Genomic DNA, 21,806 nt, shown 5'->3' with positions numbered 1-21,806 from the left:
ATGCGTTTTTCTCACAACTGCCTGCAGGCAAACTAATTCAACTTTGTTTTGGTTGACTCCACAAGTAGAGAAAGCCCAGCCTAGAGTAAACAAGAAGACCGTTCCCCTGTCCCAGTTATCTTGTGGTTTCCAAGACTTTGGAAATTGAAATTGGCTTTGGAGGTTGAAGATGCCAGTAAGGCACTCTGGGCAACTAAGAACTCAAGTCTGAATCCTTCTGGAATGGTAGATGCAGGCTTTTACAGTCACCCATATCTGTATCCACTTGCTGGCCCTTTGCCCAGGACCCTTAAGTGCATAGGAAGAACCAACCCACAGCTACCAAGAAGCACCCAGGGAGGGCACACTACCCTAAGGTTAAGTTTCTACTCTGACCTCTACTATTGTGACACCTACAAGGATTTTCCTTTTGAATTGACTCTGAAAAACTGAACCAAAGACCAAAGAGCAGCAGACCGTCTGGAGAATTGATCTCTTCTTTGTGTGTCTTAAAAATGTGCATGATAAATATCTTGACTTTATAATTAGGCAAAATGATAAAAACAGGTTTGTGTGTGTGTGTGTGTGTGTGTGTGTGTGTGTGTGTGTGTGTGTTTCTGCCCTCCTATACACAACTACTCCAAATCCAACAGTTTGTCTTTTTTCTTTTTAAATGCCCTATATTTTAGGGGTAGGTTTGCTTCGCTTTGCAAATGCTAAGTAGGAATATTAAAAGTTAAAAATAAAAAAAAAAGAGCACAAGCAGAGGAAAGGGAAACCATGTTTTGTTTCTAAAGAAACATATGGTAGTTTGCTGAGTGCATTTGGGTATGTCTTACACTCCTCTTCACCCCAAGTCTCTGCTGGATCCTGGGGTATAGGCCTGGCCTGCAAGGAAAAGGGAGAGCAGCCAGTAGCTTTCAACTAGCAGCTGAATCCTGAGCACAGCTCTTTGGAGCTCCCATGTGCTGTGCTGTGCTTCTAGCCCGGCTATTTTTAGATTCTGAATGGATGCCGATGAGAAGAAACGCTGCACAGCCACCTTACTGGGAAGCTCCGCAGCCCTGTTCTTCCTCTGGTTCCTCCCTGTGCAGCCCCTCTGAGGAGAAGGAGCAGACCCTGTGCTTTCTTCCTCTCTTCCTCCCCTGGGCCCTTCTTCCGCTGTGCTTCTGGAGAATCTGTGGGCCTCACCCACTTGTCTGTCTCAGAAAGAGCTGGGAAACAGAGAGATAAATAAAGCCTCAATTAGGCAGAAGTCCAATGCTAGGAGATGGGGGTTGGGAAGGGTGGTGTCTGAGGCTCTGTCCCAATCCAGAAATGCCTGAGAAAGCGCCCAGGGCCACAAGCAGCCTTGAGGTTGGACGCTTCCCACAGCCCCCTTTGGCCTGTGCTGACCAGGCGTGGTCAGGGGCTGGGCGCCATGCCATTCCCACATGCAGCTCTTCTAGGCAGCCTGGCCGGTGCACAGGCCCTAGCTCCCTTCACCATCCCACATATGTACGAAGGAAGAGTTTGGGCTCTTGACCCCTTCACTCCTCTCCTAGAGAAGGAGAAGGGACGACAGAGTGTGGACTTGTCCCCAGCAGGGATGGCTTCAGACGCTGTGGCGGCCCTCCAGCCCTAACAAAGGCAGTTTTTTCCCTTTCAACTTTGGAAACTCAGTGTTCTTATTTATTCCTTTCTGAGCTTGGGAAGAACAATGAGAAGGAGATCTTGTTTCTTCCCCTAAGTCTTGGGTGGGGGGAGAGCAGCAGCATAGGGGAGGAGACTGGGCCAGCAGAAGCTCACAGATATTTTTAGAGACATGGGAATTAAGTAAGCAGGGACCTTCTGTGGCCTGAAACAGTTTTGTTTCCATCCCAATTCCAAAGGCAAATGGGTGGTAGAGAGTCAGAGGCTGAAGGCAGATGGGACAGGGAAGATTCTGGATAAGAGATGGAGTGGTGCTCTCATGTCACTTTGTGCCGGCCTACTCCATTTCCCTTTACCAAGAGAGGGTGACTAGCCTGTGTATCTGCACCCAGCTCCCCCTTTTCAGCCTCAGAGCACTGAGAAGAGGCAAGGGGCAGGGGTGAATGCCTGCTGAGATCCATTGCTGCTGGTTCTGACAGTGGGAGAGAAGCCAGATCTAAAATAAGATTTTTCAGTTATCTTCAGGCTTCTAATATCTCAATTCTTAAAGATCACAAACACTGTATTGAATATCTTTTGGAGGCCTCACTCAAAAAGCCTCTCACTCTAGCTTGGGGTAGTGAAATGTGAGTTAGGGATAGGACAGAGAGAAATGAAAGAGTGAAACGCCAGGGAGACCCAGCCAGTCAGCTGATACACTCAGTGCTACTTGGAGCTCCAAAGTGCTCATCTCCACACAGCAACCCACTTCCAAGAACGGTCTCTGAGACCTACACTGTTTAAAAATAAACTGAATGCCTTTAGTCCAGCACTCGGGAAGTAGAGCCAGGCGGATCTCTATGAGTTCGAGGCCAGCCTGGGCTACAGAGTGAGATCCAGCACAGGCACCAAAGCTACACAGAGAAACCCTATCTTGAAAACAACAACAACAAAAAATAAAAAACAAAAACAAAAAAACAAAACAAAACAACAAAAAACCTGAAAACATGGAATAGTGAATAAAGATAGTATTTAGAAAGATGAAACAGGAAACTGTTGAAAAGAGTATTTTTCTTTAAAAATAACAATGTTATATACTTTACAAATCTTACTTTTTAGCCTCAGGAAAAGTACACAACTACACATACCCTAAAAGTTTACATAAATCTTTGAACTGATTGTTACCTCCAGTTACCAAACAGCTTTTGTTTTCTGCTTCTCAAAACTTTCACCATGAACTGATTTTACTTCTGTCACCAGGGGAAGCCCTATTTCTGGGTAGTGCCACCTTCCGCATGGGACACTGGCCCTGCTGAGAAGCCTCCATTTTCACAGCCCAGACTATTCTTCGTCCTTTCCTACCTGGGACGCTGCAGACCTTACTAGCTGACTGTGTGGCTGGCTCCTGCCACATGCAGGTAAACAGGGCAAATGTGTCTTCCTGCCCACCTCTCACAGCTCACACATCTCAGGGCAGCTGACTGTTTTTCTGGCTAGACTTGAGTTCCTGGAAAGCAAGGGCCCTTTTCCATCTCTATTTTCCAAACTTTCAGCTTCAAGGCGCACAGCAAAACAGCACCGACCGACCATATGAAGGAATAGGCCAATGGTTTCCCAAGGCGATAAGACAGAGCCCTCAGGAAAACAGGTGAGAAGAAAAGACACCAGTGCTCCATGGCCCCGGAATGAGGGCAGGCCTTCTCAAAGTTATTGGAGTATCAGTAGCAGAACCTGTCCAGGCCACCACAAGGGTATTATTGTTGGTCCCAAGTAGGTGAATGGGCCCTTTAGTAAAGGGCTCATTCATCAGAGATTAGATAAAATGCTTCCTCCAACAGCAAGTAACCCCTGGGCTTCTAACCAGGAGGGCTTGCAATTTCAACTGTTGATGAAAAGGGCAAGTAATGAAGAGGTGCATTTAATTCAGGATGCAAAAGGTGCAGAAGTCACTGGGGCTGGAGTGGTGCATTTGTATTCACAAATACTATCATATACCCTACCAAAAACACAGATAGAGCTGTACAGACCCACAGCAATAACATGAGCCTCACAGGACCAAAAAAGGACTGGGACTGCAGTATGGCACAGACAGCAGAGAAATCAATGATGGCTCACTTACAGTAGGAGACCAGCATGCACCAAGAGCATGCAGACTGTTCCTGGGAAAATCAATGATGGCTCACTCACAGTAGGAGACCAGCATGCACCAAGAGCATGCAGACTGTTCCTGGCACACACTGAAAGCCTCCAGTTACTCAGAGCTGATGTAAAGGCTTTGTCAATTTCCTACTGAAAGCTTTATAAAAATGGTCATGATAGTATCCACTCTAAAGGACAAACAAGGAAGACAACAGCAGACATTAGATAATCAGTTAAGATTTTGGAACAGAGTGATTGGGAAGTAGAAGTGGGATAGAAGATCCTGGACAGCCAGGAGGAAACAGGCTCATGCTGCCACAAAACGTTAGGAAGCCAATGCTCTGAAGGTCCTAGGCAGACACATCAAGAGGGTTACTCAGCCGGGCGGTGGTGGCGCACGCCTTTAATCCCAGCACTCGGGAGGCAGAGCCAGGTGGATCTCTGTGAGTTCGAGGCCAGCCTGCACTACCAAGTGAGTTCTAGGAAAGGCGCAAAGCTACACAGAGAAACCCTGTCTCGAAAAACCAAAAAAAAAAAAAAAAAAAAAAAGAGGGTTACTCTTCAAAAGGCTCTATGTGGGAACAGCATACACAGTTTAGAGAAAGCCTGTACCCTAAAAGTCAAAACCCCACCCCAAGTCCTTCTGCTGCCCACAGGCATGCTCACACTGGAGCTGAGAGGGCTCAGTTTGGGAACACTGACCTGCTCAGGAAAAAGTGCAGGCTGGAGCACTCATGGTCAGTTGGTCTGTCTGTCTTGTCTGTCTCTCTGTGTCTCCTCGTTCCTTCTCTCTTTACTCCTCCCTTCCTCTCTCCCTCCCTCCCTCCCTCCCTCCCTCCCTCCCTCCCTCCCTCCCTCCCTATTTATTTATTTATTTATCTATCTATCTATCTATCTATCTATCTATCTATCTATCTATCTATTTATTTTTGAGGCAGGGTCTCAGCATGTAGCCTTAGCTGGCCTGGAACTGCAAAAGTCTGAAAGATCTCTTGAGTATATCATTCTCTAAAGAATGGATGTGCGGTGCTTATCTCTGAGGACATTCAGGACCTTTCAAAGGAGTCAGTGCTCACAATTCTCCCCAGGCAGGTACTGTAGGTGAATGGATCTGTGTGCAACCTGTATACATAGAGTGTAAGGGTTGTGTCATAGTATGCCTTTTTCCTCCAGATGTAACATGTTAACCCTATGTACATCTTGGAATAGAGATTCTAGGTCTAGTAACCATGATAACTAATTAAGAACAATACAGAGGTAGCTGGGTCTTTGGTAACAGCAATAGGACTACCAATACTCCCTGGAAGATAGAGGGGAAGGTCAAAGCATCTTCTCCTGAGAGTCTAGCCAGCACTCCCTCCTGGCTTCCACTAGCTTCAATTAATCATCAGAGAAACTAGAGCACACAAGAAACAGAAGATTAATGTAATAGGGGATTATGGGTAGGACTGCTGGTGTTTTTTGGGGGTGGGGAGGTCATCCATGCTCCTGTAAGTAACCCCTCATCAGTGCTCCCTAAGTCAGCATAATAAACTCATTGGTTTGCCAAGCTGGATTTAGTGGAATCATGCTTTGGTCTGTTGTTGGTGCTCTATTTAAGGTGAATAGATGTCTGTCACATCTATCAGGAAGTTAGTGTAGCAGGCTGCTATTCATTTGAGAAAACCTCAGGCCAAAGCCAATGGAAAGGGATCTCGGAAGGCTGAGACAGGGCAAGTTAGATGAGGGGTAGGGTAAGTCTTTAAAATAACTCAAAATCATTTGAAAGAACCACATCCAGGAAACAGGACACACAGCAAACAAGTGCAGGACAAAGGCAGGAGTGAGGCATGCTTAGGTCCAAGATGGGCAAAGCAGGAAGACAGGAGCTGCTCAGAGAGAAGTGCTAGGGACAAGACACCAGGTGTGGTGGTGCACACCTTTAATTCCAGCCCTCGGGGTTAGAGGCAGAGTTGGAGGCCAGCCTGGTCTGCACAGCAGAGTGAGTTCCAAGCCACATGTGCACGTGGAAGGAAGGAGGGAAGGAAGCAAAGGAGGGAGGGAGGGACGAAGGGAGGAAGAGAGGGAAAGAAAAGCAAGCAAGCAAGCAAGCAAGCAAGCAAGCACTGAATTCCCGAGGAGACCAGCATACAAAACTAGCTCCATCAGGACATAAATTTTCATGCTAAAGTCTTCCAGTTTGATGAGAGGAAACACAGGTTCTAGCTATTTTAGAGCACAAGAAATAGAGAAGCTCCAGAAGTTCTAAGAGGGCAAGTCCAGTTCATTTACAAAGGCTCAGGAACCAGACCTTTTCACAGTAATAGTTGAGATAAAAGAAGAAAATGCCTTCAGAATTCCAAATGATCTCCAATCTCATTCTAGTAGTCAAGCACAGCCACTGGCATTTCCAGAGTGTGGGCTTCCTATGATTGGTCCCAGACCAGCAAAGCTTCAAATGTATTTCTAAGGAGACTGCCCAAATAAAAACCAGAACAAAGAAGCACACCAAACTGGGAAGGAGGAAGTTCCCTAGAGTGGTGTAGAATCCAGACCAAAAGCTATATAGCAGGCAAAAGAGCCAGGCCACACTGTGACTAGGAGTAGAGGGCCCTATATGGGGAGCTACCACCACAACAAAGACTCACTCTCGTACAATTATACATAAGGAAAGACAGTCCTATGTATTCCATGGCTGCTTGAATGTGCCCACTTTCTACATGTTGCACTAATATAACTACTTACTAAAGTCCATGTGACTATCCTGCTGGATGAAGGCTATGAAGAGATGTGACAATGCATGTGCCTACTACTCACATTTGATGTGGATGCATGGATGCTAGGCAGCTAAAAAACACTAAGTTTTATTTTATGGCACATAAAATCAATACATAGTGTCTTCTGAAACTAAAGTAGTAGTGTCAATGAATGCAGAAGCCTGGGAGTATGGTACCTACCTGACTTGGGAGCCCCTAGGTTCCATCCCTAGCACCAAACAGATTCACATGACTCATGATTCCAGAGGGCAGCAGTAAGTATGAAGACAACCTCAGCTAGAGTGGTTGGAAACAGGCTCCTCTGAAGCTGGACATAAGGAGGCCCAGGCAAGATGGTGTTCTTTGTGTTATAAACTTGTAGCAACAAACTTTTAAAACTATGTAAATATAATTTTTGGATTAAATAATTACAAGTCTGTTTAAAGCCTTTAAAATTCCCATCTGATCCATTGTCAGCTTTCACATATATCAAAACTAAGGATCAAGGGTAGAGAGAAAAAAAATGGGTATATATAACATAATATACTCTCTTTCTCCAAAATCTCCGGCCCAAGATCACTATGATTAGAAATTCAAACAGTTTTCTAAGGGTAGGGCGCCAGGGCCTAGGCATCAGATCCAGTGGCTGGCACTCCTTTCGGGTGTGTCAAGCATCATGCATGCTCTTCCACTGGTCAGATCCTCCTCTCCTTGTGGGCACTTCCTGAAGGCGTTAGAGGACATGGCCAAGCACCACAGCTGCTTCACAACCTATACACTTGGCTTTAGGTAAATAAAATGTTTCAATCAAATGACTGGTTATGTTCTAAAACTAGGAAGCCAGGAAAAGGCTAACAACATGTGGAGCAGACCAGTAACGCCCAGTAAGACCCACATGACCACTAATTTATGCAAAGTTTAGATGTCTGTTTCCTTAAAGGCACCTACCTGTTCTCCACGGTAGACCTGTCTTCCTTTGTCCTTCAAACCACTATACAGGCTGCCACAGAGCAGCCTCTGAAACACACCTATCAACTCTGTGGAAATAACATCCATATTTATCCCTTCTGCAGATGACAGACAATGGGGACAATCTATCCCGGTCCTGCTTTGCTCATTCACAGAGCCCACAGAAACAGGACAAGAGAGCACCCCAGCAGACAGACTAGGTGTCTGTCTTGCCCTATAGGTCCTCTAAGGAAACAAAAAGGGTTAGCAGCTTCAAGAGCCAACATTTTCTCTTCCTCTCTTGCTCAGTAGAGCCATCTACTCAATGAGGCTAAAGAAGAAAGCATGGATAGAAATTTCAAGAATCCCCATCAACTCCATGCTGGTTTCGACATCCCTACTCTCACCCTGGGAAGAAGAGGGAGAAGACAGATTCTAACATCTGACCTTCCAAATCATATCCTCAAAGATGTGACTGTCATCTCCATGATGTTTCACAGAATGAGGTGCTTAGGGTATTCCCAAGATGTGATCAACTAGGACTATCTGACACACCCTTACTACTGCTCCTCTCTGAAGTTCTAGTGCTGGCCATTTAACAAGAGTTCTCCAAGTGACTATGACAAGCCTGGAATTGGAAGCAAAGAAGCTGAAGTCTCGATACACAGGCCACATGAATCTGTCACACTGCCTACTTCTAGAGGAGGGAGAGAGCCATTGAGAACTCAAACATGATAGAATCATGCAGACAACTGAGGCATAGAACCAGGCAAGGTTGAGGGACTTGCTCAGTGTTCTGATGGGGTACTTGGCTTGGTAATCACTGCCTAGTGAGGCTCTCTGTGTCATTCCTTTGACAGAGTGTAACTCTATTTCCAACAGTTTTTTGCATCCAAATGTCAGTGTTCCCATAGAATCATGCCTGGTTACTGCTTTCTTAAGTTCTGTACTGAGCATATATTGTTGACACCTGCACACACACATATCAATAATAAACCATTTAAGCAAACAAACAAATCTGGAACATGCTCACCATATCCAGTGCAATCTGCAGACCTCAGCTGCTCAGGGTACAAGGTTAAGAGACAGGCCAACTCTTTACTGCTTTCTCTGGTTTCTTTGTGCCATGGGAGCTTCAGTGAGGGCTTTATTCTTTTAGGTGTCAACCACCCAGTAGCATCCATGCCCATCAATGATATAGAGGTGCAGGATTTCTGCTCCAATTCTTCCAAGCTAGCAGTACTCTCCACACATTAACCAGGTGAGGCTCTGAAATGCCTGGCCAACCTGCCTACAACCCAACATTCCAGGCCAGACTAACCTTAACTTTTAGCAGTGTACTCTGCTCTCCAAGAGCCAAGGCAGTAAGAGAAACGAGCTATGACTGATGTCTCACTTCTTTCACTTCTGCACTGATCACTGAGGCAATATAGTCTAAGCACCTAGGAAGTGAGGTCTGGCTTCTATTCCACCATCAGCTGTGGATGGACAGCCACCTTGCCACTGGTGAGTATTCTAACAAGAGACAAGGACAACCTTTGGGTGGGTTCAAGACAAGAATGACTTGTCACATAGGAAATTTGGGGGTGCAGAAACAGATTGAAGCCTAAAAGCAAGGTCACTAGGGGAGGAACAAAAGGGGCAATCACCTCTTTAGAACCCTTCTGCTCAATAGGATAAAACCTACTTTATGAGGCTGGCTAGAAGTGGGACATTGCTGATAGTGCACAAAGCCCTTCCAGGTCTTATTGCTTTGGGTACTTCTGTTCTCTGCCTCCTTTATTCCTGTCCCTACCTTAGTGAAGCAGGCTTGGTCTACACTTCCTGAGAAACATTAGGATCATCACTAGGATGACAGACTCTATAGGACAAAAAGGGGCCTGTTCTTGCCCCTACTTGCTTCTCCTCGTGGTTGGTCTGGATGAATGCAGCAGAGACACGGCTGCATCTTCCACTAAAGGGCCTCCCGCTGGCTAAGCTGAGCTATAAGGATGTCTTTAATTAACCACCTGAAGGGGCTGGCTTTCCAGGTCCTTCCTACACAAGACAATCTGATACTGCCCACAGGCAGGGTTGGTGGCCTCCTTTTTCCATCTGTGACAGCCAGGGCATCTCCTACAGAGTCCCCACAGTTCACTGGGAGCTATGTCCTCCATTCACACAATAGTGTCAGATCTGCAGGAAGAAGACAGCCATTTCTGCTATCTTTCAGACAAGGCCAGTACAGCTCTTAGTCTGATCAGCAATATCTCTCTGGAAACTGTTCGAGGCATAAAGTTCTGTCTCCGAAGCAGCTCCCTCTGATGATATCCTATGAAGCTGACTGAGTAACTGCCTCCAAAGGCACACATGCCATACCTCTGCTCCATGATATGTGCCCACAGTCAGTTAAGAGCTTCTTTATGTAAGGATGAATAGACAGGGCTCATACACTCCAGAGACAATCCTTGCACATACAAGAGCAAATCCCTCAATGCAATTCTAAAGGTCCTGGGAGAGGGAGGCCTGAGACGAATGACATAGGAGAAAAGGAGATGGACATGCAATACAAATAAAAAGCTACAGGGATGGAAGGAAGGACCATAAGCTGACAACAGCAGACAGGGGAACTGAGGTCTGCAGGAAGCAGAGCCTCAAAGAGAAACTGGCACCTACATCTTGACCTGATTCTTAAAATCTAGTACTGAAAGAAATTAAATCCATACTGTTCTAGGCCATTACACTTATGGCAACTGTAAAAGTGCATACTACCATTCTGTGTACACATTTGATATCTACGCTATATGGGCCACTCAATACATTTTCATGTAGATGAGCACATAGCACAATGCAGAGATTCACCTTCTTTGAGATTTCCCTCACTGTTCCCTGCATCTCTGAGAGTCTTCAAAAGCACCTACTTCCTGGATCCTGAGAGCTAGCTAGCTAGCTAGCTTTCTTTCTTCTTCTTTTTTTCTTTTCTTTTTTTTTTTTTTTTTTTTTTTTTTGGTTTTTCAAGACAGGGTTTCTCTGTGTAGTTTTGGTGCCTGTCCTGGATCTCTCTGTAGACCAGGCTGGCCTCGAACTCAGAGATCCGCCTGGCTCTGCCTCCTGAGTGCTGGGATCAAAGGCGTGCGCCACCACTGCTGGGCCCCTGAGAGCTTTCTTATCATAAAGCCATCACCTTTGCCTTCCTCTGCATTTATGGCTAAGAGAAGGCCCCTATGGTAGTGGCTTAGAAGTGGGGAAAACAGGAAGACTAACATTGGCTTCCTAAGCTTCCAGCCAGCCAGCCCCCTTGGTGAGCAGGTTTATATGGTTATGTTGATGGACAACACCATTTATTTCACACAAGGCCCAAAGTGAAGGGCATGGTCAGGTGGGTTGAGGTCAATGGAAAGGGACACCCAAGTGGGGGCGGGGGTCCAGTTTGGAGACCTAAGGGGGAAAGACAACAAAAGCTATCCCGGAAGACTTGGCAGCCTTCACACTGCCCATCTTGCCTGATGGTATCGCAAGCTCATTCTTAACTACACTGGCATTAGCCACTTGGCTTGGTTTCTTTGAGCCTATGTGCTTTTGGTGTTTTTACAAAAATTACTTTCAACAGTTGTTTCCCACCTGTTGCTTAGTCAAGATTCTTAGCCAATTAACTCTGAGCTGCCAGCTTTTCTAGCACTCCCCTCTGTTTAGGAGGGAGACAACTGCTAACCATGCTAGCCTGGCTGCTATGGGAAAGTTCACCCATGCTCTACAACAGTGGCCAGGTGTCAGTCACAAACGCATCTTCTCCATGTTTCCCCAGCAAAACCTAACAGAGACATAAAACTGATGCTCCCACTGTCTCCATCAACTGAATACCACTGCAACAACTGGAAGGACAGCAAAGGGCTGGGCAGACAGCACCACGGAGCCCAGAAGCTTCCCTTTGAAGGAACTGCAGGAACTATAAAGAAGAAATGGGTACCTGGGGTTCTAATTATGACCCTGACTTAGATGGACAGTTAACTACTGTTTTCTGCCCTTGCATCAAAGTACTTGCTGCCCTGTAGGGAATACCCAGAAGTGCAGAGTTCTCCATGCTTCAGCAAGCATCCTGTGGATAGGGGCATAGGAAGGAGAGAACATGGTGACCTGTCTCCTCTCAGCACTAGTGGCCAATCTACATAAGCTGACTTGAACCCTTAAAGCTGGCCATGCCTGCCCACTCTTCTCTACTTTCCTCCCTCTTTAAGGCTTAGGGGTGTTCATTTAAGGCTCCCACAGTGGATGTACATGTACCACAGAGCTTTGTTATACTGCAACAAAATTCTTGATATAAGCTACTTGTTTGTTTATTTAATTTGTGTGTGTGTGTGTGTGTGTGTGTGTGTGTGTGTGTGTGTGTGTGAATGTGTGTGCCAGTGCGGTAGTCAAAGGCCTGCCTTCAGCTTGTTTGAGGCAGGCAGGGTCTCTTTTTTCCCCATTGCATTACATATTCCAAGCTCACTGGTTCCATCTCACATAGGAATGCTAGAACTACAGACACATACCATCATGTCTGGCTTTTCTCTGAGACCTGAACTCAGGCCATCAGGTGTGTGTGTGTGTGCTCTTTATTTACTGAGCCATCTTCCTGGCCAGCTACTTAAGTAAGCAAAGTTTGCTTAGACTCACAGTTTTAAAGGTTTACTGGTACAGGCCTCTGGTGAGGATGGTACATCATGGTAGGAATGTGTTAGAGCCAGTGGTCACATCTCCAAGATGAGAAATCAGAGCCCTACAATCCATTTGGGAGCCATATTCTAATGACCTAAAGACTGCCCGCTGGCCCCACCTTTGAAAGATCCTTGGCCTGCATCTCTTTATCAGTGCCACCCTAGAAACTAAGTCTTTATATTTAGACTTCTAGAAGGATGCCTATCCAAACCACAGCAGCAAACAAGCTTCAAACTGTTCTACACTGGCCCTGTATGAGAATAGTCAGCACTCCCTCTACACCCCAAAGAGCAGTTCGAAGATGATGCTTAGGAATCCTGTCTCATCCCATACCTGTGGTTCAGCCCTTAGGGCGCAGTCTCAGTCATACGCCTCCCACTGGGCTTCCTTGAGTATAACATGTTAGGTAACAGTTAGAAACTCTCTGGCTATCACCCTCAGGAGACTCTGATCTTGATCCACAGCCAACATCACTGTGGGGACCACATTACAAAATGTACACAAAGAACCAAGCTGGAGACGAAGCAGCAGGCTCCTCCCTTAAAATCTGCAGCAGGTAGAGGCAGTCAAAGAGTTCCTTCTCTTTTCCTCCTAGGAGACTGGTCTGCCTCCCTAACTATCGACTGCCTCTCACAGTATTTTCATCATGATTTACCACGAAAGAGTTCAATTATATGTCTACCTGAGTCCCCACAGCCTGAGTGTCACAGAGGGATTTTCTGAGTGTTTCGTGTCCATCCTCTACCAGTGATGTTCCCCAGAGCTATTACAGTCACTATAGACTGAGACATAGTTGGGGGGCCAAGACAAGGCAGAAGTAGACCCTTTTCTCACCTACTCAGGTAGACTGCCCAGTAAAGCTCTAAGCAGGAAGAAAACAAGCCAGAGCTCAAAACAGTATTCTCAAATGTCACATTCCCTTTAAAAAAAAAAAAAAAGAAAAATCAAGGGTGGTTACAAAAGGGATTCTCAGCTCACCCTGTATAGGGTTCTAATGCAGGGCAGTCATAGCTTTGAGAATAATCAGGGTCTAGGAGGTCAGCTATAAAGAAAATGACACCTTAGCTGCCAGTTCCTAATAACAGCAGGATTGCTGATGCCCTTCCTTGGCTTTTGAAGGGCCTGGATACTCCAGCAAGTACTGCTTGTAGCTTTGACACAGTAGTAGCAGAAATGTGCCCAGAAAAAAGTATACACATGTCCCAAAGTCAAAGTGGCCTAGAATATCCTATAAGAAACACCTCTAAAGCAGCCCAACCAAGCCAATCTGAGACAGTCTGCTGAGGAACCCCACAGGACCATCACTCTACACACCAGACACAGACACCCACAGCTGGGCTACTGTATCTGACAAGACTCACAAACTCACAATGGCCAGACAAGCCTAAAAAGGCGCATGTCCCAAAGCTGCTACATCAAGGACGCTGGAAGTCAGCGTGATCCAAGAGTCCCAAAGCTCCTGTATGCTGAGCTCCCTCAGGGATTCTCAAGACTGGGAAGCTGTAGCCCTTGTCACTGTACTTCAGGACAGGCATCACAAGCCAATGACCTTCATGCAGAGGTACAGGTCATCTTAGAGCAGATGGGATTCAAGACCTATCACAGTGAAAAGGAAAGGGAATCCTGCCACATGATATAACATACTGTAACGAGGTGTGTTGAGAACCCATAGAGTGCAATATCCTAGATACAAGCAGCTAAGAGTCCACTTACATGAAGTCTGAGATCTGAAATGATCCAAAATATAATCAAGCTCTGACTTGTAGGAAATTCCACACTAACCTCATGATGGGGTACAGTAAAATTTATATGCAAGAAAAACACGGTATAAAATTGCCTTCAGACGCCGGGCAGTGGTGGCACACGCCTTTAATCCCAGCACTCGGGAGGCAGAGCCAGGCGGATCTCTGTAAGTTCGAGGCCGGCCTGGGCTACCAAGTGAGTTCCAGGAAAGGCGCAAAGCTACACAGAGAAACCCTATCTCGAAAAACAAAAACAAAACAAAACAAAAAAAAAATGCCTTCAGGCTATGTATATAAGGTATAGCTGAAACATAAATGATTTTTCTATTTAGACTTGTGTCTCATCCCCAAGACACCACATAATATCAATGGAAATACCCCTAAATGTAAAAAATTCCACAATACTAAATTCCACCTGTTTCAAACATTTCTGGTAAGGGACACCAACTTGTATGAGGCTCCTGATGGAATCAAGCTGAGACAGAAGCAAGAAAACGGGGCTAAGAGGTGAGGCGGGGTCTTAATGGGAATAGTTTCTGTTGAGAAGATGACAGAGCTCTCATGTACTTGGATGGTGATGTGTGAGTACCCACTGCCACTTTATGTGCTTTGTGTTATATGCTTAGGGTTGTAAGTTTTATGTTATGCATATTTTACCACAAACAAAAACAAAACAAACCCAACAAAGCATTCGACCATCTGTTTGCCTTACTTGTATGTGGGCAAAGGAAGAGAACAGGCCCGCTATGGGGCCCAGAACTTCTTGCCAGATGCAAGCCGCCCTTCAGCCCGTAACATCCAGACATGGAGCAAAAGCAAAGGCTAGGCAGCAGTGAGGTTTCCAAGTTCCTCGGGTCCTCTCCTGAAAAGTAGTAGGTCTAGCTTCTTCAACTATGTCTGTGGGTCATCCTGCCCCTCACCTCCACACACACTACTTGGGAGTATGGAGACAGAAACTTGCTCAAAAAAGAAAAGAGAGATTCCCAAAAGTGAGTGCCATTTTAGCTCTGCCTGAAAAGGCAACAGTCAGACCAAGGACCTGTACTGTCCTATTCAGCCAGCCAGGGTCCTAAAGCACCCAGAGCTAGTACCACTAGCCACCTCCTGAGGGCACACTGCAACCATCAGACATTCACCTGTTGCTTCCCAGCCCAACCAAGGGCCTGGAGACCTCTCTTCTTCACCGTTTCTCAGTTTTCTGTACATCACTTTCCTTTTTGCAGAGAGCCATTAAAATTCACCACATTCCTAACACTTCTGGGACCACCCCAGGCCATCTTCTCTCCAGTTCACCACAGCTGGTGAGCCCCAAGTCCACACATCTTGCTACGCCTGGTCCCCAGAACCCTACCCAGACAACAGGGAAAGAAACCAAGAATTATCAAGACCCCAATCACAGTGGAAAACCGTAAGTTTGGCTGGTAAGAAAGCATTTAAAAGAAGGAGGGGAAAAGTAGTATAATGTAGAACAGGGAAATGACAATTTGAAACAGATTGTGACTAAGTGTTAAGGCAGGAAAATAGCCATAAAATGCTACAACTTAATGGTGCACCCAGTCAGCTGGGAAGGGCAGGCTACTAGTGAGAGCTGCAGTTTAGCCAGGAACGACAGGAGGATGGACCAGAGGCAGTCACAGGCACTCAAAAATGATGTTTTTAGATATAAGAACCCAGATGGGGACAGCACAATGATCCAAGAATGCCATAGGAAATATGGATGTGTTCCCTGAGTGAGTAACACACACAGGCAGCAGAGGTACAGGTACCACAGAAACCCCTCAAGATAAAGAAAGGTTATAAGATAACCCCAGCCTATCATCAATTATCCCACTCCAGCAGGAATCAGGTAGGTGAGTCCTGTGTCCTATGCTAATTAATAGCAAATTAAACATTTTAAGTAAAAAAAAAGTAAGTAAGCCACTGGCCAAATCATTCAAAGTCTCTTAGCCTGGGCACTACAGAAACTTTAAGCTGATTCTTCTTTGTTGTGGGAGATGTCTTATGCATCCTTGGCCTCCCACCTGTATATACCAACAACATCACAGCTTTAGTTGTCTCAATCAAACCACACAACTGCCACATAGCCTTGAGGCACACTAATCTTACTGAGGACCATGGCTCTTAAAGGCAATCAGAAAGAACACGGGAAGACTGTGCTGGGGCCCAGCCACATGAGAGCAAGCACAGACCTCTATTCCAGGTCTCAAAACCCTGCCCCCCCAAATGGGCAGAGGAGATGGTAGTAGAGGACGACACGTCTTCTTGCCCAGGGAATGATCATAAAGGGTAAACCCTAACATGATGCAGACCAGAGGGCATGGGTAAGCTCCCCTCACCCTCAGTCCTAGCAAGAGCCCCCATGCCACTTCCTTCCTGACTTCTACTGACATGGTCTCTTCCTTCCTGGCCCTACCCTGACTGACTCCTGCTGCCTAGTCTTCACTGAGATGGCCTCCTCCTTTGTAGCTTTTATGGGAACTTCCTGATGCAACATGGAAAAGCCTTACAAGCCCAAAGTGGTACTTTAGAAGACATTTCAACATGACTGCCACTGCTGGTTTTCCACTTCACTCTCAGAAGAAGTAGCTATGTGCACTAGCCTGGTCTGGGCAGAAAAACATCAACTGACTACATGATTAGTCTTTCCAGATCCAAGGCCATGTGCTAGAAAATGGCCCGTGTATAAAAACTATTAGAACCGGATGTCCCCCCAATTTCCTCTCTTTTCTTCTTTCGTTTCTCACAGTCCTGACACAGTCATTTCTGCCTTAGTCCACATCTTGTATGCTGGCTATTTTATTTTATTTTTTTCAACTTGACACAAGTTAGAGTTATCTGAGAAGAGGGAACCACAATTTTAAAAATTCGTCCATCCAACTGACCTGTAGGCAAGTCGGCAGAGGGCATTTTCTTGATTAATGATTAATGCAGAAGGGCCCAGCCGATTGTGGGCAATGGCACCCTGGGCAGGTGGTCCTGGGTGTACAAAAGCACAAACTGGGATCAAGTCAGAAGCAATGTTCCTCATTGAACTCTGCTTCAGTTCCTGTCTCCAGGTTCCTGCCCTGCTTAAGTTCCTTGTTTGGCTTCCCTCAATGATGGACTATGATCAGAACCTGTAGTCAAATAAACCCTTTCTTTCCCAAGTTGTTTTGATCATGGTCTTCACTGTAGCAACAGAGATCAGACTATTATATCCAGGTTGCTGGGAGACACTGTGGACCACAAGGGGTCCGCATATCTGGCTCAATGATCTCATTTACTGAGAAGCGGCTGTTAAGGGTGGCAGCAGCCACTCTCTTTGTGCTGATGGGACTGAATCAACACAATAATGAATTCTTCTAGACTTCAGCTGGACCTAAATCAAGAGTCCCTGTGCTGATTTTCAGATGTTCATGGCCTGAGCCCAACAAGAACACAACCTCTAGAGGTTCCAATACTCTTAACTAGTTACAGAACTTAAGAATGGGGCTTATGGGAGACTAACTCCTATCCCAGAGCTACTGCCCATTGGCAGCTAAGACAGGAGGACAGCAAGAGAGGAGGAGTTTGCCCTCCGTGTCTCCTGAACTGGGAGAAGAGCATCATGCATGTCTACCTGTTCCTGTTTCTAGCTGGGTCACTGTCAGTGCTCACTTCAAAATTACTCTGGCTCACAGACAGCTCTTTAGCAAAACCCCTTGTGGTTCACTCTTAGGTTCATCAGAAGGAATGATGGGGAGAAAAATCTTAAGCAACCAATGAGGTGACAATTATTGTGGGAGAGGGAGAGCTATAGGAACAATATCATGCCCACTAATAATCTTAGAATAAAAGGAGTGAAATACCACATCAGAAAGCATATGTGGAAAAGGGTCTGCTCGGCACATGTGAGTGTTAATGATCACCTCCTAGTGTCCTGACCCTCTGGAAAGTTCCTGGAGACAGTTATCTCACACTCTAAAGTCTCATAGCATCAGAGTTAAGAAACCTGCTCTGAGCACACCAAGTGGGCCAGTCTATTTGAAACAGCATGACTAGACTTTCCCAGATGGTCCCAGTCTTCATAGGCACCACAGTGCATACCTGCACACACTTGTCTACTCAAATGGCAAAAAAAGAGGCATCCAAAGCTTCTTTTAGGAGAAAGAAACTTCCTTAGAGAAAAGAGAGGTGGCATGGGTAGAAATAGAAGCAGCCACTCTGTTCTACTTGGCTGGGCTGGGGTTTTGGCCCTTGGAGCAAGAGCAGCAAGCACTTGGCCCACCCATGCTGCAGGCAGAAAACCAGGTAGTGGAAGAAAAGAAGGCCATCTGCTCTCATCACAGGACTTGTTGACCTCGGGTGCCAGCTAAAAAGAAATCTATACCAAGATCTGGTGGGACAGTCCTGGGAAGACAGGACTTCCACTTAGGCCTGTAGGAATACCACCTGTGCAAACTCCTGCTGACCCCCAGGACTTTGCCCTCACTTTCACCAACCTTGAACAAATGACTTCCTTCTTCACAGCTTCCTCTTACCAACAACTGCTAAAAAGTCTTAAGCACAAGATCTGGGTTTATAGAGTATTTTCTATTTAGTACTGCAAGTCCTTTAAAACATTCCAGGCTCCCAAACAGAAGCCTAAGTAGGGCTGCACTCACACATGATGTGGCCAGCAGTGCCACAGCTGAGGAGCCTGGGGAAGAGCAGGGCCAGGATCAGGGAATGCTGAAGACACTTACCATTTCATCCAGGGCGTAGCGCAAGAGGCCATGTTCATACAGGATGAAGAATCGTCGCTGCCATTTCTGCAACAGAGCACAGAGTTGGGGGTCAGGTATCCTGGCCCTGGGTCTCAGCTGGCAGAACCCCAATATCTGACACACAGAATCTAAGGAATGCTGGCTCCGAGGCTTCCACTTCTGGGGTAGATGGCAGGAGGAAAGAAACCAGAGACATAAGTACAGTGATTCATTAGCCAGGTGGGGTCAGGAGACAAGCCTAATCACAAATGACTAGTGCTTCCATATGCCCCACCAAGTTTTTAAAGCTGGAGCTTTCCTTGGGAGTAGAAACTGTTATATGGTCACTTTTCTATGTTTCTACTGCAGCCAGCAGAGCTTTTTCATAGAATGTTTGTTGATTTATTAGATGAATGATCTTATGTGATCTGGAATAACCTGAGGATGCAGGGACACTAACAGCATCCCTTCCAAGAGAGTCTGGGAAATGATATAAAATGGGTTGGTCTTGTGATTTCCAAGGGACAGGAAGCAGATAACCAAAGCTGAGGAATTCAACAGTGGTGGAAGGAGCTAACAAAAATCAAACAGAGAAGAACCCAACAAAGGCCAAGCCTCCAGGGGTGTTACCGTGACCAGCCATTGAGAGCTGGAATGAACGCCATCTTTCTGTGTGAAGGGTCTTGCCTACCCATGAGGCTGTGAGTCTAAATAATGACTCACAGGCAGGCATGGCTTCCACTCCAACCCCTCGGGTTGATTTCAGAAGGACTCAAGGTTCTATTCTCAACCTTTTATAAAGTCTAATAACATGTAAATTTTGACTAGCACGAAAGCCATAGAATTAACTATAATACATGTTTCTTTGTTCTAGGCCAGAAAAATAAATTTTAAAACAATGACTTTCTCAATAGGAGCCAAAAGTGGCAGCTCTGAAGTTTTAGTAGAGGCCAGGAAAGGCACTTGGTTCCCTGGGTACTGCATTCTAGCTGCAACCACTGGCTACCCATGGCATGGTAAGAACAGGACTTGTAGGGCTATGCAGAGAGGACCTGCTAGAGCTGCTTCCAGGCTGGAGTTCCAAAACAGGCCACTGGCACCTGTTTTCCAAAACCATTTCCAAGGTTCCTATGTGCTATCTTTGAAATTACAATCCATTCCAGAAAGAAGCCCAAGGACCAGAAATATAATGCCACTAGTTCTGTGGGCCAGAGCATGTACTCTTGAAGCTCTACCTAGGTGAGGAGGGATGAGCAGGGCTAGGGCAACTATATAAATACAACTAGGAGAAAGTGTATGGAAAAGATGCTCTGATTGGAGCTGAATCCCCAGTGGATTGCCCAGGAAATGAGCAAGCCTCTGGTCAGCAAAATGCAGCTTTATCCATCTTTTTGCTCCAGGAGACACCTATACCCAGGAGACAGGACAGTGTAAGGTATCCAAGCCTCAGCCCTTTATTAGGACTCATAGTGCTAAAAGAAGCCCCTTGGTCAGGAGGGAACTGCCTTGGTTCTGAAGGACCTAGGAGCTAGACTAACATGCTGCAAAGATGTACTTAGCTGCTTTTTTGCCTTTCCATTTGACTGTTTTCAAAGAGTTCAGATAACCCACACTAGGTGACACCATACAAGAATGGCACATTTTGAAACAAGGACTCTATATCTATGTGAGCAGAACTTTCTGAGACCTCGGAGTTCACAAAATGTTAGCTCCTTGCTGACTTTGTCACTCAGGTTCCAGTGTTTACTTCCTGTTTCTCTCCTTAATTTCACCAATTTGTTCTCAAATGAAGCTCTAAGAATTTTCTCAGGTATCCTTACCCGAGAGCGATGCACTGGGTTGTCAAAGTCAGTGCCATCTGGAGCCAGGAGCAGCCAGCCACCATAAATGGGTTTAGCCTACAAGAGAAAAAGGATGCAAGGTCATCATCAGCACAATCTGCCAGAGGATAAGAGACCAAGGCAAGCTGACAAATAGGATGTCACTCCCACTCTCCAACATAGGCTAAGAACAGGTGCCTGATTTAAAAGGTTACAGGATTCCCAGAGCATGCTTTGGGGAACACAGAACCCAGGGGGCATCTGAAAACCCACAAACCAAAAGAACTCTACAGACACAAGGCTACCTCTCTCAAGTTCCTGACAAACACACCAAGATGGGAAAGGGTGACATTTCAGTCAATAAATGGGCCTGACTGAGCACCAGGAAGAGTGTAAATGACACAGTCTCAAGACCCCATCCTGAAGCTGTAAAACAGAGCCTGGTAGAGATCTGACACTGGCCAAAGACTCATCAGTGCCTAGGTGCAGCCAAGGGTGAGGAAGGAGACCTCTGGGCTTCAACTTGCCACTGAGCTGTTGAAAGGCAGGATATCAACAGTTCTAACTCCACCTCATGAAGTTTCTGTGATAATGTAGGTAAAATACAGCACCGAAGACAAGTGAGGTGGTTCATGCCTGTAATCTCAGCACCAGGGAGGCTGAGGCAAGGGAATCACCATGAGTTCCAAGTCAGCCTGGGCTGCAGAGTGAGACTGTCTCAACAAAATAAACTAGTACAACGAGGCAAAATGATGCAGTTGGAGAAGAGCCTGGCAGTTTGGAAAAGGTTGAACATATAGCTACTGTGAACCCCAGCAATTCCACTGCTAGGTAAGAAGCATGTGAGAGAACTACAGAAATGGAAGCCTGCGCTGCAGCACTCTGAGAGCGCTGCTCCCAATTATCCAAAGGTGTTGCAACTGAAATGCCCACCCACACAATGACTGCACAGCATGACACAGACAGAGGGTCTGATGCACACAAAAGGCATGTGAACCTCAAGAGCATTGTATTATTGAAAGCAGCCAGACACAAAGGTCTACATACTATAGAATCCCATTCACGTGAACTATGTGGAACAGGCAAATCCACAGAACAGACGGCAGATTGAATGGTTACCCAGGAGCAAGGGGAAAAGGCACAGGGTTTCTCTGGAAAGTGATAAAAATGTTCTGGGATGAGACACTGGAGATTGCTGCAGAGTACTATGAATATGCTAAAGCTAGAGAACTCTACAATTTAAAGGGGTGAATTTTATGGCAAGTGAATTATACCTCAATAAAACTACATAAGGAAAAAACACCAAGCATGATGTCTAGCCTATAAAACCTCAGCAATGTTCAATATAGTTATACTTTTACTGCCCAAGCATCTCCCACCCACAACCTTGGCAAAAGGAGTACAATGTACTCACAGCAAAGTGATGCACTATGGCTCTAGACAACTATATCC

General features: G+C 45.9%; 1 protein-coding gene across 3 annotated transcripts in view; it reads right to left on the bottom strand.

Moving 5' to 3' along the window:
- The window catches only part of Mprip (myosin phosphatase Rho interacting protein), a 119,310-nt gene that overhangs the window by 68,353 nt on the left and 29,151 nt on the right, over positions 1–21,806 (bottom strand). For all 3 annotated transcript variants that reach the window (XM_059270786.1, XM_059270785.1, XM_059270784.1), the window contains exons 2-3: positions 20,355–20,432; positions 18,535–18,600 (exon numbers count right to left, since the gene is read on the bottom strand). In XM_059270786.1, the coding sequence (XP_059126769.1) occupies positions 18,535–18,600; positions 20,355–20,432 (144 nt within the window). The remainder of the gene's footprint in view (positions 1–18,534; positions 18,601–20,354; positions 20,433–21,806) is intronic.

Source organism: Peromyscus eremicus, chromosome 8a (assembly GCF_949786415.1).
Source record: "Peromyscus eremicus chromosome 8a, PerEre_H2_v1, whole genome shotgun sequence".
In the NCBI taxonomy this organism is placed as follows: domain Eukaryota; kingdom Metazoa; phylum Chordata; class Mammalia; order Rodentia; family Cricetidae; genus Peromyscus; species Peromyscus eremicus.
This window is presented reverse-complemented; position numbering and strand designations above follow the sequence as displayed.